The sequence below is a fragment of the Panicum virgatum genome, chromosome 6K (genome assembly GCF_016808335.1).
Source record: "Panicum virgatum strain AP13 chromosome 6K, P.virgatum_v5, whole genome shotgun sequence".
Classification (NCBI taxonomy): Eukaryota; Viridiplantae; Streptophyta; class Magnoliopsida; order Poales; family Poaceae; genus Panicum; species Panicum virgatum.
Genome location: NC_053141.1, coordinates 8110350 through 8136190, shown reverse-complemented (window position 1 = coordinate 8136190; position 25841 = coordinate 8110350). Strand labels below are relative to the sequence as shown.

Sequence of the window (25841 nt, the reverse complement as noted above, 5' to 3'; positions counted from 1 at the left end):
CGGGTTCCTGCATCTTGAGGAAAAGGTGGCTCTTGCGTGGACTTACCACCGCACATAGTCACTGCACTAACATTCTCTTTCGGGTTAACTTCCGGTTGCCCGGGCAGTTTTCCCGTGTTAACATTAGGGCAGGAGGAGGCTAGCTAGCTGAGCCTGTCCAAAGGGCTGAGTTTACATGCAAAGCCAAAGGACAGAGTTTCCATGCAATCCAAAGGTCTGAGTCCACGAGCAACATGTGGAGTCAATAAGCTGTGCATCAGATATAAGTGTCAACAAGGCGAGCGGTAATCCTTGGGCTGCTACAGAAGGAGACATCAACATGCAGAAGAGGCAGGAGCAGGAAGAGCGAGCTGAGCATCGGAGCAAGAGAGCCCAGCGATTCCCTGAGAGCACCATATATAGTAATAGTAGTAGCACTCCACCATCTATAATAACCAGGGTGATCACTGTAAAACACCCGCCGTAAGGTAATCCTTTTTTTTCTTTTCTAAGCATTTGGGATTACCGAAAGGAAAAACCATATGTAAGAATATTTGTATTAATAAAGTAATTTTTCTTTAAAATCCCTGTATCTGCTGATCTAGCTGTACGAAACAAGTTTCTGTGCTGAGGACTCTATATAAGAAACCACTTGAGTAGTTCTTCTTTATGCCATGCCCGGCGATCATAAAGAATATTGCGGTTGTATTCCCTTCAAGTGGAACAGCTGGAGAGACAATAGAAACCTGTTTTCTATAATCATGACCATAGATATCCCGGGAAAAAAATGCTGCATAAGTATGAACTTGCGATAAATATGGTGAGTACCGAGAAGGATATTATAACTGCTGTGTTTGTCGGCTGCCATGATTAGTCTTGCCAACCACAAGATCCTTAAAAACGCAAAAGACAAATTAAGCTTAATCATATAAGACAAAAGTCATTTTATATACAAATCTTTATAATCACAAAAAGAAAAAAGCATTCTATGTAGACACATATGCAAGAAAGACCGAATATACCAATGTTTTAAATAGTGGGATATAGTATTTAGCAGCACGTACTAAAAACACCGCTATAACCCACTACATCCCGCTATTCCTAGTGTCATAATCGTAGCGGCAGCTTTCCAGCGCCGCTATATCTCCGCTACAGTCCGCTATCAGTGGAATATACAAATCGAATTCCTTTAGCATATAAGCCAAAATACGTAATCAAAGTCTCTCTATTATATATTTGTCTCGATCTCTTTTTATATCTGTCTATAAATATAGGCATGCATATACTAGCCATCCATGTGCCTGTACAGTAGGGAAGATTGTGTATTTGGCTTTCAATGTTTGCTGAGCAATTTTTATGGAACGTTAGCAAGGAAAAGATTAAAAGAAATAAAGATTTACTTATTGAATTTATATCGGTGCACTAGATAAATCTGATACGTGTCTGGATTCATTATGTTTTAAAGATTTTCTTTTTCTCATATAAGGTACGCAGTATTAGCTATAAGGAAATAAGTGTACCTAAAAACTGATTCCTCTGTTCGCATTGTTGCCTCAGCAATATTAGCTATACGGAAATAAGTGCAATTAAAAACTCCTCCTTCTGTTAGCATTGTTGCTTCACCAGCCGGCTATATAAACGCGAGGCCAGGGACTTCCGAAACAACCCCATACAATAGAGCCCGATCATTCTATGCCGCTAGCCATCTGATTCCACGGCAGCAACCTTGGCCAAGCAGCATTTCTACTTCCTCCTCGTCCTCCTTGCTTCCAACCTCCACGCCACCTTCGGAGCAGCCGCACCAACACCGCAGCATCTATCACGATGGATGCAACCGCCACGGTGTATGACGTGCTGCAGCAGAACTGCTTGCCACGGGGCCTCCTCCCACAAGGTGTGCAGTCCTACACGCTTGGTGATGGAGGCGCATTGGAGGTGACCCTCCCGGGAGAGTGCAACTTTTTTGTCACAGCCGATGGCAAACAGTTCAAGTTTCGATACGGCCACACTGTCACAGGCATCATCGAACCTGGATCTATCAGCAGTATAAACGGCGTGAGGATGCAGGTGGCCTTTGAGTGGCTGGGTATCAACCAGGTCAATCGCGTAGGCAACCAGCTCAACATCCAGCTCCAGAACTCCACTCAGCCGTTCCCTATCAGCGCCTTCACACACAGCGCCAGCTGCAACTGAGGCTAGGTCGATCCATGGCACGAAACCTTGAACGCAACGCATCAGTCCGCACAGTACGCATGACCTTTTGGTCTATGATACACGTGTGGCTGATATCGTTGTTTTGTTGGGGTGAATAATAAGTTGATTTTATGTTAAACCGTGGTGTGAAGCTTTATTGTTAAATAATCCGTTATTGGAGTGACGTTGACTATGTGTTTGCCTCAAAATTACATCTACAATATTTCTTGATAAACATCTACTAGTCTAGAAAGTATTAGTTGACTGCGACTTTTCTAATGCCATCCTTTCTGAGTGTCCTTAGTCATTTGACACAGGAGGGAGAAAACTTTTCCATACATTTTGCTCTCCTTACCATGCCTCGATCGGGTACTATGATTATTCGGAGCAAGGCCGGAAACAACACATTCCGCCTTGCCGCAGCATCTTATGACCGCGATTGCTATTTTGCTGTTTTCTTCTCCGAGGTGTGCTCTTCTCTGCTGCCGTCTCGCTCGCTGCTGCAGTCACCACCCCTCTGAAACACACATCGCTGGGCTTAAGCTCCATGGTTATTTTGTTGTTTTCTTCTCACGGGTGTGTTCTTCTCCGTCGCCGAAACGCTCGCTGCTGGCGTCATCACTGTCGCCAGCAGAAACACAACTCGCTGGGCTTAGCTCCACCGGCTTTTCTACCTTCTTCCAATTGCCGGTGCATCCCTACCCCCACTTACTTTTGCATCAAAATAGAATCACCATGGCTTCATGTATATCCTTTGTAATAGATTGGGAACTCCTCTGGTCAACCATCATAAACATTGTGCTATTTGTTGTCCCTGTTGCTGGCTTCAGCTTCATCCAAGGCCCATGATTATATATCCAACTCGTCTGTCTGATTCTTCAATTTGGGTGCTCAACTGCTCATTGTTAGACTATAGAATCGACTAGGAGTGAGATCAGTGGGTGTAACTTGATTAACTTGCATAAACAACATGAGTTCTTGGTCCTAGGTTACAAGATCTAGAGAGGGAGAGGGGAGAGAACGCAGACCAGATCCTGAACCCGACGCCTCGTCGTTGTTGGCCATGAAGTTGACATTTCTCTAATACCGAAATTAGTATTGGCATTGCCAGCAACCGTGACAAAGAAACTACAGTCGCTAGGTGGGGTTTCCGGCCATGTAGGCACCACGGATGTGAAGCACGTGCGGCGCCACACTTGTCGCAGTCACTTTCAGGTTGGCTGAAGTGGTTGCCGTGGAGGAGGCAGCGAGACATGGCGTCGTGGACCATGTCCCCATCATGTTGGTTTCTTGTGTACGGGATGGGTGCTTGCTTGCTTGCTCCTTCGTTCCGTTTGTACCTACTGACAGTGCCTCTGCTCGTTCACGTTGCTCCCAAAACAATTGAAGCAGCCCAGCTTTGTGCCGGACCACTCACACGCTACGAGCTCAGAAGGTGATGCATCGATCGCCGGACATGTAGTCCTCGTGGGTAGGGTGTGATTCTTGGCATTGCCCAACCAACTAGTTTATTCACAGCTGTTTGATCCACCTGTGCTGTGTTCCAATGCAACAGCTAAAGCATAAACGACGATTACCTAGAAGTAGAAGAGAAGACCACCCCACTGGCTACTAGACTATAGCCCAATTCACCATGGCGGGACGTTCTGCCGCCGCGTTTCTTCTGTTAGACATAATGAACTGCTAATTGCCTAGCTCTTACATGAACACCAAGACTAATTAGGGATTAGATGCTAATTACCTTTACTCGAGGAGGATGATGCCATTAGGGCGAGCTGAAGTCCCCGCGCCTGCTTGAAGCTGGCATATAGTGGCGACGAGAGCCGGTGCAGATGTGCCGGCGTCGGTGAGGAAGTGGCGGCAGCCAGGGGCGAATCCAGGGGGTGCAGGGGGGGCTCCAGCCTCCCTACCCCCATGCAACCCATGGATCCCCCCCCCCAAGCCCCCCCCCCCAACATTTTTCAAGCATGAGTGAAGAAGAAGAAGAAGAAGAAGAAGAAGAAGAAGAAGAAGAAAAAGAAGGGAGGAGGGAGGAAGAAGAAAGGAAAATGAGCCCTCCCTCAACTTGAATCCCAGCTCCGCCACTAGCGGCGGCCTTCCCGTACACACCAGCACCTAGAGGATCGGGTCCTAGGTTTGTTGGGGGGGAGTCTGGCCTCACAGGAACGTTGGTTCGTAAGGGGCCGGCTCCCCCTCAAACCACCCCCCCCCCCTCTCCACCCCCGTTTATTTTGGCACTGGGCGTTGGGGGGCTCCAACCATCGGTTGGTTGGTGCGGCCCCTAATCCCAGTCATGTGACCATTTTGGCCGAGATCAATCCAACACTCTCCCTCTTCATCATAAGGCAAAAACATCATAAGCCCACCTTTCAATAGATTAGCATTCCAAGACAAAAGATTGTAACAGCCATTTAAGCGCTGCAGAACCTGATGCCTATAGGATGCCTTTCTATCTCAAAATGGAAAAATCTTATTCTTATGGGGAGATGGTTTTCATTAGTGGCCTCACTTAATTTCCAGAATCAGAGGGTATCCAATGGTCCCATGCCGGCAACACGATCACCAAATATATTGGGTGGCACTACTAGAAAACGGACCATCGATCTAGGGCGGCGGCTGGTACTTTTAGCCCGGACCGATGGACCGAGGTGCCTAGGGAGAACTTTTGGTACCGGGTCATGGTACAACCCAGTGGCAATGATCAAGAATCGGCACCGGGTCGTGCCACAGTCCAGGACAAATGAAGGAGACACGTTTTAGTCCCGGGTGATAGCACGCACCGGAACTAAAAGATGAGTTTCAGCAACGGTTGAAACAACCACCTGGCACAAAGAGATGGCCTGCCTCTCCCTCCTTGACATTTCTAAGTCCCTGACCATCGGCTCCTCTCTTATCCCTCTACCCCTCTCATTTCTCTATCTCTCATCTCTCTCTAACTTATCCTTTGGAGCTGCGGGAGCTGGCCGTGGGAGCCGCCGTGGGGCGCAGGCTTGCGGGAAGCCGGCCGCCGCCACTGCTGTGGGGCGCGCGGGATGCCACCGTCGCTGGAGCCGGCCATGGGAGCCGGCCGCTGTGGGAGCCAGCCGTGGGAGCCGCCGTGGGGCGCAGGCGCGTGGGCAGCCGGCCGCCGCCACTGCCGTGGGGCGCGCGGGATGCCACCGCTGCCGCTGCCGTGGCGGGAGCCGGCCGTGGGGCACAGGCACATGGGTAACTGGCCACCGTTGGGGAGCGCGCGGCGGGCCACCGCCGCCACCATCGAGGAGCGTGTGGGCTGCAAGGTGCGCTGGCAGCTGGCTGTGGGCCGCTGCTGGAGGAGCGTGCGGGCCGCCGCCGCGGGAGCCGGCAGTGGGAGCCTGTGTGGGTAATTTTTTAAAAAAAACTTTTCTGAAATAGAGATGCATGTGGGATTGTACGGATTGTATCTATCTTGTGATCGATTCTTTGAATGATTTGCAGGATCTATGGATTTTGTATCGGTCGATTCAATATTTTGTGGTTGATTCTTCGAATGATTGTCGGCCCTACTGGTGGGGGATGCGCGGGGAACAGGAGAGGATGAGAGGGGGAATGGGAGAGGATGAGAGGGAACGGGCGTCGCGGCCCTTGGTACCAGTTGGTATCTTCAACTGGTACCAAAGGAGACCTTAGCCACCGGGTAAAATGCGCGGTGTTCTAGGCGCTCACATTTGGTCTCAGTTTCGTAGTACCGGTTGCCAAACCGGTACCTAAGTCTATTTTCAACCGGCGCAGATGGTCCTTTCTCTAGTAGTGTGGTAAGCCTTTCTAAGTGGATCCGCAAGCATTAACTATATACTTATATGCTGAACATTATTTGTTTGATCCTGGATTCTATCTTCCACAATATAATACTTAATATCAAAATGTTTGGCAGCACCACTTGACTTGTTATTACTTGCAAAGAAAACTGTTGGTTCATTATCGCAGTATAATGTCAGTGGTTTAGATATGCTGTCTACCACTTTTAATCCGGGAATAAAGTTCTTAAGCCATACAGCCTGCCCGGTAGACTCATAACATGGCACAAACTCAGCCTACATTGTCGACGATGTAGTAACACTTTGTTTGGAGCTTTTTCATGATATAGCTCCTCCTGCGAGAGTGAAGACATAACCTGATGTGGATTTCATAGAGTCAACACAACCCACAAAATCAGCATCTGAATATCCTACAACCTCTAGGATATCGGATTTTCTATATGTGAGCATAAAATCTTTAGTGCCCTGCAAATAATGCAAGACTTTCTTTACGGCTTTCCAGTGGTCCTGCCCTGGATTAGACTGATATCTGCCAAGCATCCCGGTTATAAAAGCCAAGTTAGGGTGAGTGCAAACTTGTGCATACATTAAGCTTCCGACAGCTGAAGCATAAGGGACTGACTTCATTTGATTAATTTCTAATTGGTTCTTTGGACATTGGAATGTCCCAAACTTATCGCCCTTGATAATAGGAGCAGGCGAGGCAGAGCACTTATGCATATTGTATTTCTTCAGTACTCCATCTATGTATGCCTTTTGTGATAATCCTAATACTCCTTTGGACTTATCTCGATGAATTTCAGTGCTCAGAATATAAGAGGCTTCACCAAGATCTTTCATATAAAATTTGAGGAGAGGAATCTCTTAGTTTCAAGCAGCATATCCTTATTGCTGCTCGCCAACAAGATATCATCCATATAGAGGACTAAGATAATAAACTTACTTCCTCTGAACTTAACATAAATGCAACTGTCCACTTTATTTTCTTTAAATTCAAATCTCCTTATGATTTCATCAAACTTAAGGTACCATTGCCTAGACGTCTGTTTTAATCCATAAATGGGCTTCTTGAGCTGACATCCTAAATTTTCTTTTTCTTCCACAGCAAAACCTTCTAGTTGAGCCATGTAAACCTTTTCATTTAAATGGCATCCTTTTGATGCAACTTTAAATCATAGTAAGCTACAAATGTCATTACTATTCTGAATGAATCTTTAGGTTAGACAGGCGAGAAGGTTTCAGTATAATATATGCCCTTTCTCTGAGTGAAGCCTTTGCTACAAGCCTAGCTTTGAACCTTTCGAAGTTCCCTTTGGAGTCATGTTTGGTTTTATAGTCCCATTTACAGCCCACTGTTTTGGCTCCATTAGGAATCGCTACTAGGTCCCATACATCATTAGGTCCCATACATCATTAGTGCTCATACTTTATTTCATCCTTCATAGCATCAAGCCACTTAGGTGAGTGCTGACTTTCATGGCTTCCTTATAAGAGGTGGGATCATCATCCCTTCCTATATCAACCACATTCTCACTCATATAAGTAACATAATCACTGGAAATGGCTGATCTTCTGTCTCATTGTGACCTTCTAAGAGGCACATTGCCTGCTGGGGCTACAGGCTGTTGAGGCTCATCATTATCTGAGGCATTAGCGGTGATAGAGTTCTCAACAGGAGGTGCAACAGAGACATCTACTACAGGGGGTGTGACAACAGTGTCTCCCACTGGAGTCGCTGCAATTATAGGCTCTGGAAAAACAGGCTCTTGGATAATCGATGTCGGGACAAAAACCCGCTTCTCCTCAAGATCTATTTCTCTGGGAACCATGCTCCCACTGCTCTGCTCATCTTTCAAGAACACAGCATGTCTCGTTTCTACAAACTTAGTGCACTTATTTGGACAATAAAAATTATACTGTTTTGATTTATCAGGATATCCAATGAAATGGCAACCGACAGTCTTATGGTCCAATTTCCTAACATTCGGTTTAAAAACTTTAGCTTCAGTAGGACAGCCCCACACACGTAAGTAATTTAATGTTGGTGTTCTTCCAGTCCATAATTCATAAGGTGTTTTAGGGACTGATTTACTAGGCACCCTATTTAGATTGTGTGTAACATCCCGAATTTTTAAGAAATATTATATAGTCGAAAAATGTGAATTTCAAAAAAATTTGTGTGGTAGTGCTATAGTTTAATCCACGTAAGTATGAATTCTGCCTTCTCAAATTCCTAGTAATTCAAATTTATAGTTAAATTAAGGAAAATAAATGATAGTATGGAAATATTTGGAGTTATTCGAATTTAATTAGCTCTACCTTGTTTATTTGAAATCAGTTGGATTTATTTCTTGTTTGAAATTGTGTGGAATTCAAATTTGATTTGTGCCAATCAAATTTGAATTCAAATCCTAACTATCCAAATCAGCTAACTCGGACCCGTAACCAAACCCTAGTCCTAACCCGCAAACCCAGGAACCCTAACGCGGTCCATCCCGAAACATACCCCAACCCGGAAACCCAAAGGCCAAAGAAGCCTGCTAACCTAAATCCCAATCTGGCCTGCTACCCCACGCGGCCCAAACCACCCCGCGCGACCCATAAACGCGCGCTCCGCGCGGCCCGCTACGTCGCCACGGCCCAGCTCGCCCCGCGCCGCTGCCCTTGGCTTCCCCCGCACTGCCGCTGACTAGCAGGCCCCATCGGTTAGCTCCTCTGTTTTTCTTCCCCGCTCGCCCAACACCGACGCCGCCTACTCCACTCCACCGCGCTCACCTGCTCCCGCGCCGCGCCGCGACCCACCTCCGCTCCGCGCCAAATCGGCGCAATGGCCTCGCCCCACCGTCGATGTCACCACGCACTGCCGCCTTGACCGCCGCGCGTGCGCTACACCCAAAAACCTAGCCGCGCGCCCCTCCGACGCGAGCCACGCATCCCCAAGCACGGACATCGAGAATCCCTGGCGTCCGAGCCACGCCCTGGCCTCCAAACCCTAGAATCCCCTCTATAAAACCCTTACAGCCGCCGCCACAAACCCTACCACTCTCTTCCCTGACCTGCCACCGCCACCAAGAAATAGAGGGCCGGGAAGGCCAAGCAGAGGAGAAGGGAGCGCTAAGGAGGAGGAGAGCAAGGGAGGAAGGAAGGGGAAAGGCCGAAAGGGGGAGCCGACGCCACCGCACCATCGGAGCCTCTACACCGCGTCGGCGCCCGATCGATGACAACAATGCTGCAGTTCGGCACAGCACGGCGTCGGTCCTCCTGCACCGCCTTGTCACTGCTCCGCCACCCTTCTTCTTCACGCCACCTGGTAGGCTGCCGTCGCACCCAGCCCTCCAACCCCTGCTGCTAACGAGCATGTTCGCCGTCAATGAACCCTCCGTTAGCGGCCCTAGGACCAACCCTACCCATGTTTGTGCAGGAGCCCGCCATCGACCGTGTTCCATCGCCGCGTGAGCCTCACCCTGTTCCTTTCTGTCCGCCGCAGTCCGTGCCGCAGCCTTGGCTTCCCAGGGCTCGCTGCACGCGATCGTACACCGGCCGACCAAGCGGTCCAAGCCCAAGACCAGGCCTTTTGGCCTTGCCGCCGCCGAGCCATGCTCTGCCTCTGCACGCCGTAGCAGAACGGCCTCGCCATGCCCTGGCCCCATCGCCATGCCGTGGCCACACATCCACACGCGCACACGCACGCACTGACACCAGCCAAAGGCCATGCCTTTTGGCCCCTCCACGCGCAAACCAGGTTGTTCCGTCGCCGACGCCCTGCCTCGCTGCCTTGGACCCGCCCTACTCCTTCGTTCGCCTCACCGCCGGCTTCGCCCGCGCCACGCGCGACCCCTGGGTGCCGGGACGTCACATGCATCTGACCCAAACCTAGCCAAGCCTAGCTTTGCCTTCCACCACTGCAGGGCCGCATCTCCCTGCCGCCACCGAGCCTTGGCTACGCCGCCATCCCGTCACCATCGGCATGGGCACCGCGGCGCCGTTCGAGACGCGCCCCGACTGTCTTGCACGCGGCGCGCACGTTCCCTGAGCCGAACCGCCGTCGTAGCCCTGACCTCGCCATCGTCGCCTTCATCTGCCTAACCTCACCGCCGTCGAGCCTCATCGCCAAAAAACCCTCGACGCGATGGCCCTGTTTTGCCCGGACCATGCCCTCCCTTGCCTTGTCGAGCCCGCCTCGTCGCCGCCGGCCTGCCTGAACCCTGCCGCTGGTGTGACCTCGATCGATGTCACCTCGAAACACCACCCAGCCCTTGCTTCGTCGTTGCAGTGCCCTTCAACCTTGCTCCGCCTCTGCCTCGCCACCGTCGCCGGTCACCGAGCCAAGCCATCGCCCACGACCTGCCCTGCTCGCCGTGCCAATCTCGTCGTGCCATCTCTGCCGTGCCCTGTGAGCGCCGCCGGAGGGCCGCTCCGCCGCTGGACCCCACCGTGCCGCCACCGACGCCTTGCCCTGCTCCGCGCGCACAACCCGCACCCACGCACGGCTACGCGAGCCCGCCGCCGCTCCGGATCCGACTACCACACCAGATCCGGGTGTGCCGCTGACACCCGGGACCCACCCGTAAGTGGACGGGCGAGCGCCACTGCCCCGCGGACCCAGTCGTTGTTGACGCCTACCAACATCACTGCTAGGATCGGGCAACGCCCGCAGGCGTCAAGTAGGGGTGGCAGGTATTTCATGAACCACGAATAAATCCGCAAGCACATGGAATACCGCTGTAGCATTTTACCCGGGAGTACTCCGGGTGTCATTTATATTTCCGCAGGGAAGGCGGTGATTAAAAGTGCATAGGCTAGTTAATGAACAAATCCTGATTGGACATTCATTCGCATAAACAAAGAGGTAGTGTGCCACACAAGTTTACTTAGCTCCAAATATTCTAAAGGCAGGGAGAAAAAGGAAGAAGTTAGCACCTCGGGTCGTATATACTAGGTTAGCTATATTTATACTATCCCATAATTAGAATAACATTAGATTAAACTGGTACAACAGGGAGACCGCTACTAGCTTAACGGGAGAAGCCCGAACAACTTCATACCCCCAATCCGAACGTGGAGGATTATTAGGGCTCAAACAGGGATGTCACCACCTGCAGGCTACTTCTGCAAACCATGGGAGAGAGCGACATCCAGCAACACTCAATTAAACCAGACACCATGTCTGCATTAACAAGTGATACTTTAGTATCCCGCACGGAGCCCCCACCCTTTGGATGGACAGACATCATACTAGAGCAAACATACGAATACTGGAACAGTTGCCAGAGTTCTAAAGCTAATATATTAATCATCTCAAGCACAGGGCAATAATGCACACAAATCATGAAGTATATGTCTGTCATTTCAGAATATAACTGATGCAGATATCGGTAACCATAGATTAAGTCTATTACAAACTACCGAGAATTACAAAGAAGAACTAGAGATGAACCTATACCAGAACTCCTGAGCAACTCCGGGGACCCGATGACTACTGGATCAACCTAAACTCCACTAACCTATAGAGCTAAACAAAGAAAAGAGCTTGAGGTTCAACTTGAGATGTGTCTTCATTCTCACCCCCCCCCCTCATATTTATAATGGGGAGCCATGGGTGTGCACGGGTGAGTTCTGCAGGTAAGCCCCCTTGAACCGACCTTCTTGACCAATGAGCAAGTGACACCTCAAAGGGGGAAGGTCAATTGTGCAGTGGGGCACCAACCGTCCCCAACTTCCTCCAGTGGGCTATCCTAATATCCCTCGTGTTCAAATGAGATGCTAGGCCTTGTCCTAAATAGATTTGCTTAGGTATTTGGGCCTCCTTTTGATCCAATTGAGCCTAAATCTTGCTCTGATTTGTCGATGAATTCTTCCTTGAATCATAAGGTGCTTGCAACCTGCATTTTGGCTCAAATACCAATCTTGCATATTTTCTAAAGGTAAAGTGGGTTTAGACATTTATTTGGATAATGATGCGTGTAAGAAATGCAACTCTCATGATTTTCTGATCAGGTTGACACTATAGAATTGGTCGTTATTGAGCGTCAACAAGATCCCCCAAGCTGTCTTTTGCTCGTCCCGAGCAAAATAGGATAAATCAGGTTCTTGATCAGAAAATCACTCTGAGTCTTACCTTGCCTGTCATATCATAGTTTATAACAAAGATGTTCATCTATGAATTTAAATGAGTTGGCTTTCATACCTTTGCCTTAGCCCCTTACTCGTCCATGGGGCTTTTAGTCTCTCATTGTCTCGATCTATTGAGAGTTAGAATGGTTCATAGAGCAATACTCACTTGTTCATAGATTTGCGATCCATCTGGAGGTTGTCTTTTGAAAATATTTTGAAATCAAGACTAAGTTCCTCGAATGATCCTCTCGAATCACTCAACTTTATGATTTCCTTACCAAGGCAGTACTTGCCCTTTTTATTCTCCCCTACTAAGATGAAGCTTCTGTGGAGGTCAAGGTAGGGTATAAGAACATGGCATACTTACATTCTATATATAGTAAAGTCAAAGAATGGATCCATGGAGAAGCAAATCATACAATCGAGATCAAGATGGCATGTGTGTGAGTGGATAAACGGATGGTGGCATGTCTTACTCCTAATTGTGATTGACCTTCACTCTCTTTATTTCATCCCCATATATATATTATTATTTATTTATTTATTTTGTTGGGTCATGCTTCCTGGCATGCCTTCTTTCTTTTTTTCAGTAACCATAATCTAAGACATTTTTTATTTTTGGGATATCACCAAGACAGAGTTTGTCATCAAGTGGAGCATTTATTTTGTGGATGGTGGAAATACTAATTCCCAGTGTAGGAATTTTGCAAGTGGAGGTGGATGTGTACGTGATCTTGATCAAAAAAGCGTGAAAAGATCTTCACTAGGGTCACAAAATTTGACAAAACTCAAAGAAATAACAAGTAACATATGTATAGGATTTTCCATGATGTAAGACATATGGCTCTGCTTGGAAGTTATTATCATTGAGGAACTTGCCTTCCTTTTAAATTTTTGAAAATAAAACTCCAAATTTCAGGCATTTCTTAGAATAAGATTGTGAACCTCTATTCACCATATCTATTCTCACAACAACTTAGACTTGAATAAGATATTCGCAACCCACAAGATATTTCAGGTTTACGGCAAAGATTTAAAATATAAAACAAACTCAAATTTAAGAGAAGTCTAAACCATAAACCAGACATATCAAGCTAAGCAGAACAGAGCAAATTTTCATCCTTTCAACTTCAAGAGGAGTCAAACATTCTTACCGCGCATATTGAAAAGGGAAATAAAGCAGTAAATATTTATTTTATTTTTATAAGTTTTTATTTTATTGGAAAGCAATAAAGGATACAGTTGACTTAGGGGAGGGCACCTCTCCCAAGCTAGCTCTTGGTTTAGAGTCCAATGTGCAGGACCTTTCTCCATACCTGATTAGGTTGAGGTCGAATCATCCGTAACTGGAAAAGTGGTAGTGGACGTTGACGTCTTCTTCTTACGCCACACCTTCTTGGTCTTCTTTGGTGGTGTAAGTGGCGTGGGAACTGGATCCTCAGATGTAGGGATGAGGATTTCTAAATCCTCCCATACAGTTTCAGTTATAAATGCAGGAATTTTTCTGTCTTCTTCTGCTGGCTCGGCTAGGGGATCATGGATCTCCCAATCCTCCCAAACAGGTTTGGATAGAGAGTCATGGATCTCCCAATCTTCCTAGCCGGGTTTAGCCCATAATCCTTCCCTCTCGCTATCCTCATGAATCAGGAACAGTTCCTTCTTATTTTGAAACCTAAATTTTATGGTCTTTCCCATGATGTGGAGGATGATCCTCCCCGTTCCAACATCAATCCAGGCCTTAGCATCTCTTAGGAACACTCGCCCGAGTATGAGCGGGATCCCAAGATCCCATTCCATATCAAGGACTATAAAGTTAGCGAGTATGAAAGTGTCCTTGACTTGTACCAAAAGATTTTCAACAACTCCCTTGGGATATCTTATAGTGGAGTCGGCCAACTGCACACACATCATCGTAGGGGAAAGTGCAGGATAGCTTAGCTTCTCGAATGTTACCTTAGGCATAATGTTCACACTTGCTCCAAGGTCACACAAAGCTTGATCAAAGTCGCAGTCGAAGATCGAGCAACTGATCATCGGGGTTCTGGGATCCTCCCTTATTGTTGCTGCCAATTCTCCCCGCAGTCCTCTTCTGGGCTGTGTGAGTTTCTCTGCATAGCTGGTAAAGGATGATTTTCTAGATGGCTTACCCTATCTAGTAGTCACAGCATTGACACTCTCTAGGGTAGATTCAGGTTGCCCTGAGATCTTCCCTAATTCAGCAGCAGGAGTAGCGGCGGCCAGCTGAGCGAGTTTAGTTTCAAGTATCTTGTTGAAACTCAGCTGGTTCTTGATAGCAGTGGAGAAGCCATCCATGTTGGCATGGATAGTCTCCAAGGATTTTTCATTGGCGGCCAGCTTCTTTCGAATTGACTCATTGATCTTTGCTTGGCCATAAACAAGATCCCTCAAGGTAGGTTGGTTAGGATTGAAAGAATTTGAGTTTCCATTACCTCCTTGGTAGTATGGGCGTAGTTGGTTCCACCCCTGATCTCCTTGTGGATGAAATCTGTTGCTGTTGTTTCCGTTAAGGTACATGGCTTCTTCTTGGGTTTCTGGGCAATCATTGCCTGAGTGTCCGATGTTCTCGCAGACCTCGCAAGTTATACGAGCTTCTAAGGCTTGAAGTGTCTGCATCTGAGCCTTATCTTGGGAATGATCCTCAAACTTCTTGAGGAGCAGATCAGTTTTCGCAGTGAGCATGTCTGTTTCCTTGATGGTGTGCATATCATGCTGGCGTGGTTGGAGTCGATTGTCGCTCCAACCTTGGTTGGACACCATCCTCTCGATTAATGCTGTAGCTCTTTCGATAGTGAGTGAGATGAAAGCTCCACCCGCAGCAGCATCCACATGATCACGGGCGATCTGAGTCAGCCCGTTGTAGAAGTTCTGAAGAATAAGCCAATTGTCCATCCCATGGTGTGGACACGCAAGGATACTGAAGCCTCTCCCAAGCCTCAGGAATTGACTCATTTGATGCCTGCTGGAAGTTTGAAATTCTTCCATGAAGAGCATTAGTTTTACCCGTCGGAAAGAACTTCACGAGGAACGCCTTGGCGCAATTGTTCCAAGTGTCTACTGAGCTCTTATTAGCGTAGAACCACTGCTTTGCTCTCCCCAGCAGAGAAAACAGAAACAGTCGGAGCCGGATCGCATCCTGAGATACTCCTTGGTAACAAAAATGCTGCAGAGCTCCAAGAATTATTGGAGATGAGTGCTAGCATCCTCGTTGGCCTTGCCACAGAAAGGGCTGGCCTGCACCATCGTAATGAGACCCGCCTTGATCTTGAAATTCTCTCCTCCAGTGTTGACCTTAGGTCCGGTAGGAACCTAGGTAGCAGAGGGAGTAGAGTAATCGCAAAGCGTCTTCTGGGCCATGGAGTTAAATGTGGATGGCGCAATAATGACTGCTTCGGCTGCCGAGAGTGAGATCTGAGGAGGCACGACACGAGATCGAACTCTTCTCAAAAGTGACTCTGGATTTGGATTGAAGTTTTGCGGCAGATCGAAACCGATCATACACTACCCTGTTTTCACATCAATAGAGAAAACAAAGCCAAGTTAGCCTTTTTAGCAAGCGAATGCCAACTTCGATTTTGTTCATAACCTTGCCTATTTATTTTTAATCTATATCTTCCCCGGCAATGGTGCCAAAAATGCTTGTTGACGCCTACTAACGTCACCGCTAGGATCGGGCAACGCCCGCATGCGTCAAGTAGGGGTGGCAGGTATTTCATGAACCACGAATAAATCCGCAAGCGCATGGAATATCGCTATAGCATTTTACCTGAGAGTACTCCGGGGTGTCATTTATATTTCCGCAGGGAAGGCGGCGATTAAAAGTGCACAGGCTAGTATGGACCTTTATGGACCTCCTACTCCCCAATCCGAACGTGGAGGATTACTAGGGCTCAAACAGGGCTGTCACCACCTGCAGGCTACCTCTACAAACCGTGGGAAAGGGTGATATCCAGCAACACTCAATTAAACCAGACACCATGACTGCATTAACTAGTGATACTCTAGTATCCCGCGCGGAGCCCCCACCCTTCGGATGGACAGACATCATACTAGAGCAAACATACGAATACTGGAACAGTTGCCAGAGTTCTAAAGCTAATATATTAATCATCTCAAGCATAGTGCAATAATGCTCACAAATCATGAAGTGTATGTCTGTCATTTCAGAATATAACTCATACAGATATCGGTAACCATAGATTAAGTCTATTACAAACGATTGAGAATTACAAAGAAGAACTAGAGATGAACCTATACCGGAACTCCTGAGCAACTCCGGGGACCCGATGACTACTAGATCAACCTAAACTCCACTAATCTATAGAGCTAAACAAAGAAAAGAGCTTGAGATTCAACTTGAGATGTGTCTTCATTCCCCCCCCCTCCCCCTTCTCATATTTATAATGGGGAGCCATGGGTGTGCACGGGTGAGTTCTGCAGGTAAGCCTCCTTGAACCGACCTTCTTGACCAATGAGCAAGTGACACCTCAAAGGGGGAACGTCAGTTGTGCAGTGGGCTGGGCTGGTCGGCCGATGGCCCACTGGCACCAACCACCCCCAACTTCCTCCAGTGGGTTGTGCTAATATCCCTTATGACCAAATGAGGTGCTAGGCCTTGTCCTAAACAGATTTGCTTAGGTTTTTGGGCCTCCTTTTGATCCAATTGAGCCTGAATCTTGCTCTGATTTGTCGATGAATTCTTCCTTGAATCATAAGTTGCTTGCAACCTGTATTTTAGCTTAAACACCAATCTTGCATATTTTCTAGAGGTAAAGTGGGTTTATATATTTATTTGGATAATGATGCGTGTAAGAAATGCAACCCTCATGATTTTCTAATCAGGTTGACGCTATAGAATTGGTCGTTATTGAGCGTCAATAGTCGTCTGTGAGAGAGGGAAGTGGAGAGAGTAGCAGGGTAGGGCCAGATCGGTTTGGGCCGATTTCGGCCCAAGTTGCTGAAATTGCAGGTCAGCCCAACCTCCCCTTTGGCCCGTTAAACCCTAGTGCACAGTAGACTTTCTCTTTTTTCTTTTTCTTTAATCCGATCTGACACGTGAATCCCACCTGTCAGCTTCTTCTGTGTGGCTGACATGCGGGACCCACTGACACGTGGACCCCACCGACAACCGTTGACTAGTCAGCGATCAGCGTTGATCCAGTCAACACTGACGTTAGCAGGGCCCACTGCAGACGTCAGCAAACTGACCCCACCTGGTGATGTCATGCTGACGTTAGCATGCCACGTGGCAAGCTCTGGTGCTGCCACGTGTCACCCCTATGTTTTTTATTTTTTCAAAAATCATTTATTAATTTTAGAAATAATTTAACCTTAGAAAATTTATAATAAATTAACCGAACCTCCGAAAATTATGAAACCAGTTTCATAATTCTTCTAAAATCATGATCTACCCGTTAGAATAGGTTTTATTATGATTTGGATCTTATTTGAGCAGTTTTGTGAAATTTTGCATTTTGACCCCTATGTTTGTATGTATTTACAATTAGAACTCTACGAGAAGGAGTTGACCAACACCCCGGACGACCAGAGGATCCAGAAGAACTTCCCACACGCCCAGAAGGTCCAGGAGGACGTACCGGACGACCAGAAGCCCCCGGAGACCCAGGAAGACTACGAGAGACCACCAGGTTCACGCCCATCTAAGAAATTGAATCATATTAGGCATTGCTTGCTAGATTATGCTATCGCTTTACTTTATATTGAGATGAGATAAACCTGCATAGCCATTTATTTACCTGTATTCCTTGTATTCCTGTTTTACCTTGATTTCATATATGAGATGCTTTGGCTACCATGTCTATGTGTATGTGTGGGATATGTGATGATATTCTTGGCGTGAGTGGAGATACACTTTTGAGGAGTTGGTGGCTAGGACTTCTAGCGGGGGGCGAGTGAACTTGCCTGATCCTCAGATCAGGGGGCTGGGGTGAGTGTTGGGCACATCCTACGGAGCACCTTTGGTGGGTGCATGTCTCTTCGGGAACACTGTTCCTTTGGGAACCTTCGGGAACCGTCGCGTGCTTGCAAGAGGAGAGACATGTCGGTGTGGCAATCGGGACATAGGCCTTGTTCTCATCAAGAATAATTTTTAAAAGCTCTCATTCACTCCCCCCCTCTCTGGTTGCCCATCCTGGTCCTTCACTTTGCCTCAACCATTCTTTCTTATAGTTTCTCTGTCATTCTTTGGCAAGAGATCTGAATAGGTATTCCTTTTTCTGGTAACCCTGCTGCTGCCTCGATTATCAAATTGATTGGGCGGCTGGGGGTTTAGGTATTGACATAGGCCATGGATTTTTGCAATCAACAACTCACGAGGAACGATTCATATGTGCATGCTAGGGCGGCGTCGTGCGACGAAAAATGCATGTCAGTGCGGGAACACTAACGAAACATCAGTCTGACACTGCAGTATGAATAAACGTGAAGAAACCTAAGCCCAACGCCTGCAAGAAACATAAGCGCAGAAAGTCTGGTGGGCTGCCATGAAACGGACCAACATCTATGCTGCCAAATATCGTTCCTTTGTACATCTGCGATAGGCCGATAGTCCCAGGATACTCGAGGTATCGCGTACATCCACATATCTCAGCTAGATATATACATAATTTCCATATATTGAATGATCAGAGAACATCTCATAGTCTGAGTAATTTATTACATAACAGGCCAAAGTCGGTGCAAGTCCATAGGGCTGAATCAGAGTTGGAATATGCTGCTGAAAAACGGAAGCGGGGGGCTTCATCACCCCCGTGGTAACACTCACAAGAGCAGTGGTAGCAGCCATTTTTGCTCATCTGTGAGCTTTGTGGAATGAATGGTTCTGTGCGAGGAGGTCTGTTCGGCCAGTTCATGTATTAAGAGAGAGAACCTTGCTGCCAGCGATGGGTGGTGGATTGATCATTGTCCACGCGTAAGAGTTGACAAACACTAGTTTAAAATGCTCCAACCACTGCATGATGCACATTTCCGTGACTACCTGCAAGAAGGAATCCTTTTCCATCTAATGTGACTCAGAAACTTGTTCAATTAGACTCGATCACTCTTTGTTGGCAAGATAACCGAGCGATGAGGCATGTGATAAGCAATTACTCCCTCCTTCCCTGTTTATAAGGCATACACGTATATCAAGATTCAAACCTTGTCATCTTTGACCAATTATTTGACTATTAAATTTTTATTTTTATAATGCAAATTTCATATGATTGGATTCATAATCAAATATATTTTACAATGATTATAAGTTTATAATCAAAAGTGATATAATATATGATAAATAAATGGTCAAAGTGTTGTTTAGAAGACCGTGTCATGTTCCACCATGCCTTATAAACGGGGAAGGAGGGAGTATAAACTTACATTTATAAGGTAGAGAAGATCAATTCCTGATCTTGTATATCCGTATTTAAGATCAGCCTGCTTGTCCAAGTATCCCGCATGGCGCGTCCATTGGCAGGCTAGCTTAGCATTATTGCATTTCGCAAAAAAAAAAGCATTATTGCACTATTCTTTTGTTCCCAACAGCTGTTAGTAGCTGTACTATAATAATACAGCTTGACTACCAACATTGAAGTTTTATATTCAGTCTCTACAGCTGCCAGTTGTGCATTGGATCGAAGACCACAACGGGAAAGAAAGAACAAGAGATAGAAAAATAGCACACCAGACACTGAATATGTAGGGATGAGGATTGAGGACAGGAGAGCTCACCGGATCGGAGAAGCCGTGGCAGATGCCACTATGCCACCGGAGGTGACGGTGGCAAGATAGCGCCGCGCCGTCGCCGCCGCCGTCCATGAAGAGTGCGGAGGTCTTGGCCTTGCGATTTGGCGAACCAATGAAGAGGGCGCAGTCGGGTGATGCGGCTCACCGGTCGGCAGCTGCCAGCAGCAATGGATTCGAGGTCGAGGAGGGCCGAGGACGGAGGTATACTCAGTTTAATTTTTTTTCCTTATTTGCCTTTTTTTTCCACTTACTTTCTGTAGGAATGGGAATGCAATATTGTACTCAAAATCCACGCAAAAATATTGTTTGCAACTTTCATATTTCGGCAGAACGCTCCATCCAGAGAATTTGGAGGTCATTCAGTTGTTGAACGAATTTTGCAGGATCGGAGTAGCCTACTCTCTTAGGAATTTTCGTGCCAAAATATACTCAGTTTCAAAGAGGAGGCAAAACGACGGTGCCGGGCAGGTGTAGAAGTTCATATTTCATACAGGTACAGGACGTTGCATCGATGTATCATGAGTCATGATCATGACTCATCAGGGTTAAAAAAAACTAAGGCAAGCATGGCCCCTATGTTATTTTTGGCAAACTCTAGTCAGCCTCTCTCTCTCTCTCTCTCTCTCCATCCTGTGTGCATCATATAGGGCCCCAGTTGCACCCACATAGAGAACAGTGGCATCACAACGCCAGCTTACAGCTAGCTTTGCATTCGAATTCAAACGTCTATAGGCATTGCTGCGTTGGTGGGATCCATTACTAACTTTGGCATTCATCTGGTGCAAAACGCACTGAGCATCTGATGAACCAGGTGGTCTCTGCAGCAACTTGGTAGAAGTAACTCAAATAGACGATACTCTGCCCCCACCATGTGTTTAACGGTCTTCTGAACCGGGTTGTCTGATGTGCTCCAAGTGCATCTTTACCAGGAGCTCGGTTAGCTGCTCCTCCAAGTCTTCCTCCTTGCTGCTCCTGCTCACGGTCGTCCTCCCGCTGCTTGTGACCATGACCACTACATCTTTGTAGTTAGCAAGCTCGTTTGCAACCACCACGTTCATACCGTACTTCTTCAAAGCCATCTCCGCCTTCTGTAGAAGAATGTTTGGATCGGTCTCGAGCTGCAGTGTCCGGGTATTAGGAACAATTGGCATGGTGGATTTGGAGATAGGAAGGCTGAAGAGTTGGTGAAGAAGAAGAAATATAGAACTAACCTTGAATGATACACAAAATGCTGAAGGGGCCCAAATTTTTCTGAGGATGAAAAGCATCTTAGGGACTTGGTTGAGTTGCATGTTCAAAGGGCCAACTGCTGACTCGATTTTATGTTTAGCCTGTGAAAATATCTGTCAGGGAGGAATAGGAAATGGAACCTTGCCAAGGTGTCAGAACAATTTGAATATCTAACTGAAAGTTTCATCAACTGTCCTCTCAACAAGCATTAGTCACCAAGTACAAATGCTGAAATGCAATGCCATCATAGGCATATAAATCTGCCATCATGACTGCTCCAGCTAGTGTGGGGTGTGCTTGTTGGCGAATAATCCTCTTCGCGCATATATCTGTCCAGGTTCAAAGTGTCTAGGTGCAGAGTCTTTAGTTAGCAGATCTTCAGCTAGCAGTTAAGATGAATAATAGGCAACTTTTCACCAAGTCTCAAGCGATTTTGATAGCAGAAGAATCATATTATGCTTATGTTTCCAGGATTTCAAGTTTCCCGAGTCATGACAGAGTTCGAAAATTTAATGACGAAGCACACTGCAGGACTACACAAATAAGCAAGGACGCAGTTTCTACAGAGCTTTTTCAATAAAAAAAATTGTTTCTGTGAGCCAAGTGTCTTGTTAAACTTTTTTTTATAATTGGAGTAAACAAAATAAAAAACATCAATTGCTACCTAAGATGTGCAATGTAACGCCAGTCTAGAATCCTAATGGTGTAATCATCTGATGTGCACTGACAGCTTCAGATGTAATCCTGCTCTGCTCCAAGGGCAACCATGATTGGTTTTCTCAAATATGATAAACACATGAATACATTTTCTGAAGATAGAACCTACCATACTTTCCCATGGAACATAGAAGTCAGAAACTGCAGCAGCAAGAAAGAACATTCCATGGTGTCCCAAGCAATTCATCGAAGTAGCTACCATCTGTAGTAACTGTTTGAAACAGGAAAAGAACAAACATGTCAGATTAAATGTTAGTAAAATATCATGCACATACAGGTAAGCTTTTAATGTCTGAAACAAAATAAGTAGAATAACTGCTAACACAAATGACTATTGAACCTGCTTATCACAAAAAATTACCCAAACTGTCTTCTTCCCAGCTTAAACTATGCTAAAATCTTGAACAATACTCCAACCAATAAACCAGTAGGGTACACAACGTAATATGGACAGCAACAGTAGAAATGTAACACGGACACTATATGGACTGGAAACAGGCTCTGGTAGGGAACAGGTATGTACCTGAAGGTACTCGAAAATTGTAGTGAAGGGAAGTTTCAGAAGCAGGCCTTCACCAATTGCCTGCAATCATGAATACAAGACAGCCAAGGTACCATATCAATCTGATTTGCAGCTAAAGCATCAGAAGAGAAAGCAGCATGCAGATAGGGGTGCGGCATATACCTTGCGATAATTGCTAATAGCTGCCTTGACCACAGTGGAATGAGATTGGGGAACTGGGACGTACAACAAAGGTACAAACAGATGTTTCAATTCAGTAGTCGAATACAGAATTCATTTAAAGATTACTTGTAACTACTATAAAAGAAAATGAGGTGACAAGGCTGAATATTTAGGAAAGGAGATAAACTAAGGGTCTATTTGGAACCACCAGCTAATTGGTTGGTGACTAATTTTTAGCTGGATGGATCCAAACCGGGTCAGCTAATTTTTATTTACTATCCAGCTAGCTGGTCCAACCCAGCTAATTTTACCTAGCCAGCTAATGCACTGGGTGGATCCAAACAAGACAAATTTGGTTCAGTTAGCATGATATACATAATTCAGGAAAACAGTCCCCAAACCTTGGATCTCTGAGTCTTCACCAAGCTCAAAAAGATCGAGAAACGAATCCTCTGGAAGAAATCTACAGTAAGGCTGCTTGCTCCCACTGCAAAGAGGCGTCAGTGTCACTCAACTTCCAGACGTTCTGGTGTTCAGAACTGAAATAAGAACAGCTTGCAGCTAGCTACACGATGCCCCATGTCCTAGTGGTAAAAGGTAGTAATTGAGAACTTCAAATAGCCAGCCTACGAGACCACAAACTAAGTTCCAGGTACCACAGCGACGAATAGAAATTGTTAGACTAGAAGTGCTCACCGGCGATAGATGAAGATGACGGCATAGCCCGCCTTGAGAAAATACCTGCATTTTACCACAGACAGTTCTGAACACCAAGCAGGGCGGTGACAGCAAAATGAAGATGGCGCGGTGTGTGTGTGTGTGTGTGTGTACTCGGTGGCGGCCGCCCCCCGCTGGCCGGAGGCGAAGTTGTCGATGTAGCGCACGCAGCGCTGCTCCAGGGGCACCGTGGTGCCGCCGGAGGTGATGCAGATCACCCTGGCGCCTTCGGCGGGCCCGCCCGCACCGCCGCTCCCTGCAGCACGCGGGGTCAGGAGCAGCCAATCCTGGGTTGAGCAGGGCCGGGCCGCGGCGGGTGTACACCAACGGACCAACCAGCGGGATGAGATAACGAGAGCGAGGGGAGAACGGGGGCTTGCCTGCGGAGTGGCGGGCGACGAAGTCGGCCACGCTGGCGGCGACGCGGTCGCGGTCGCGGAGCGGCGGCGCGGCGCGGAAGAAGGCCTCCGCCGCCTCCTCGCTCCGGCGCGCTGCGGCCTCGGCCTCCGCCGCGATGCTTGGATCCACGGCCATGGCTTCAGCTCACTTCCGATCCTCCGATGGTCCGATTCCCCTTTTCCTCAGATGAGATTTTGTGCGGGTTTTTGTGGAGAAAAATGAGTGCGAGAGTGATGGGACTGCATTAAATAAGAGGAAGAATAGGATTCTTTGCATCCATTATCTTGTGAGGAAGAGGTCGAGCTCGAAAGATGATTCGAGATGAAGAATTCGGTGAACAAAAAAAAATCGAGATGAAGAATCCGGTGACCAAAAATAAATCTGAGGAACAAAAAGTCGAGATGAAGGATTTGGATCCGGGGTTTGAACCCGACGTGAATCGAACACGCAACCTTCTGATCTGGAGTCAGACGCGCTACCATTGCGCCACGGATCCGACTGTATGAGAACTGACAATATAGTTTTACTAATATGCGAGTATCGTTGCCGCCAGATCTACCTAAATTTCTGAAAAGGACGTGTTTCATTCTAAATCACTCAAAGTTCCTTAATCCTTAGACCCAGACATCTTTCTTTGAGTTGGTCGCATACAGGTATGCCATTCCAAAATCATTCTCTTTTGGTTCTCAACCTACTCGAAGTATAAGCGCATTTGCCGGCAAAAAAAGTACGCATTGTATTAGCATTACAACCCATTTTAATCTATAGGTTCTCAACCTAAATATCGTCATCTAGAATCTGCTTTGTTGGTTACTAAAATATGAGCAACTAGGTGATACCCGCTTGTTGCTGCGGGATCTTACGGTGAAATTTGAAAGCATAAATGTTAAAGTGATTTCTTGATAATATTCTTTTGCAAATGATATTATACATGAAAATATGTTCGTTTTGTTGAGAGAGAATTGAACGGCTTAATGATTGATCCTCCATGTATTTCTACTGTTAGATTTTTGTAGCGTGGTACTCGCAAAGACTAATAAATTTCATACATGGATGCTATAAGTCACAGAAAATCAGTGGCAGACATAAATAGATGGTCCTAGTGGATGATGATGTGATGTCTGATATAGTTAGGTTCCTATATGACGTGGATAACTTGCATGTTGAAAAAAATAGAGTTAATAACTCCTAGTGGGTGCATCTATATAGGTTATATAGCGGGGTGCATCTATATAGGTTATATAGATATCAAAATGTGGGTATGCCAATCTTTTTTACAAAATTTTAGCAATTTTAAAATAACACTTAGGTCAATCTTAATGAAAGTGACATAGGAGTGTCATGAGCATTAAATATCATACCACATCAGCAAATTTGCTGACATGGCAGAATCATTTATGAGGAGGGACGAAGTGGAGTGCCATGAGATGAGAAGAGTGTCATCATCACCATCACACTCCGCAAGCACAATTACAAAATTTACAATTATAGTAACTGTGCAATAACACTCCTTACTATGACCGGCCATAGTTAGGTGGGCTACTTTTTTATTCTAACCAAACGAGCGTCAACATTTATAAATTCACCCCCATTTTAATAGCCAACTAAGCTGACCCTTACTTTCTAAGCTTTCGGCCATTATCTAAAATCACAGTCAAGACTTTTATTTAATCCTCAATGTTAACGGCAGCATTGAATGTATGGTAGTGTCATCGTCACCAATAGCACCAAACGAGATGAGACAGGGCTTCTAGGCAAATGAACTGGTTCCACGGCAACCCTAATGTTAACATAATATTTATTTTCCTGTTTGGCAGTTTGTTGTTTCCATTAGCATCCATTATATTCTCATTTGCCTTTTCTTTTCTTGTCTATTAATTTATTAGAGTTTGCTGGAAGTCTGATTTTAATGCGATAGTATTCTTGATATCACATTTTCTCGATTTCCTACCTTATTCTGGTTAGGAAAAAAAGTCTATATCACCTCCCACCTATTGGGGGTGGACTACATAATCCTCCAACTTATGAAACAGTCTATATCACTCACTGAACTTTCCAAAACCGATCAAATTACCCTCTAAAACAGTTTCAAAAAATCATAGTAGCTTTAGATCTATGCTTTTCTTCATAGCTATAAAAAATGTACTAAAGTATATCATATTATATGTTCACTGTGTAGATCTACTCATTTGGAGTCTACCACAATTGGATTTTCTATTTTATGATTTTTCTGTGATTTACTATGATTTTTCAAAACTGCTTTAGGGGTA

General features: G+C 46.2%; 2 protein-coding genes and 1 non-coding gene across 3 annotated transcripts; 1 reads left to right on the top strand and 2 right to left on the bottom strand.

Moving 5' to 3' along the window:
• Nucleotides 1-1803: 1803 nt before the first annotated feature.
• On the top strand, nt 1804-2172 carry LOC120713198. Its single transcript, XM_039999204.1, has one exon. It carries the CDS (start codon nt 1804-1806, stop codon nt 2170-2172), a length of 369 nt encoding a protein of 122 aa, XP_039855138.1.
• Nucleotides 2173-20263: 18091 nt separating this feature from the next.
• LOC120711563 (phosphopantothenate--cysteine ligase 2-like) lies at nt 20264-23997 on the bottom strand. The gene is made up of 9 exons (XM_039997133.1): nt 23553-23997; nt 23287-23428; nt 23152-23196; nt 22857-22942; nt 22456-22508; nt 22294-22353; nt 21880-21981; nt 21035-21154; nt 20264-20941 (listed from the first exon to the last, which is right to left on the bottom strand). Exons 1-9 carry the CDS (start codon nt 23704-23706, stop codon nt 20699-20701), a joined length of 1005 nt encoding a protein of 334 aa, XP_039853067.1. The 5' UTR covers nt 23707-23997; the 3' UTR covers nt 20264-20698.
• TRNAW-CCA lies at nt 23996-24067 on the bottom strand. Its single transcript has one exon. It is a non-coding gene; the product is annotated as a tRNA-Trp (tRNA).
• Nucleotides 24068-25841: the final 1774 nt, after the last annotated feature.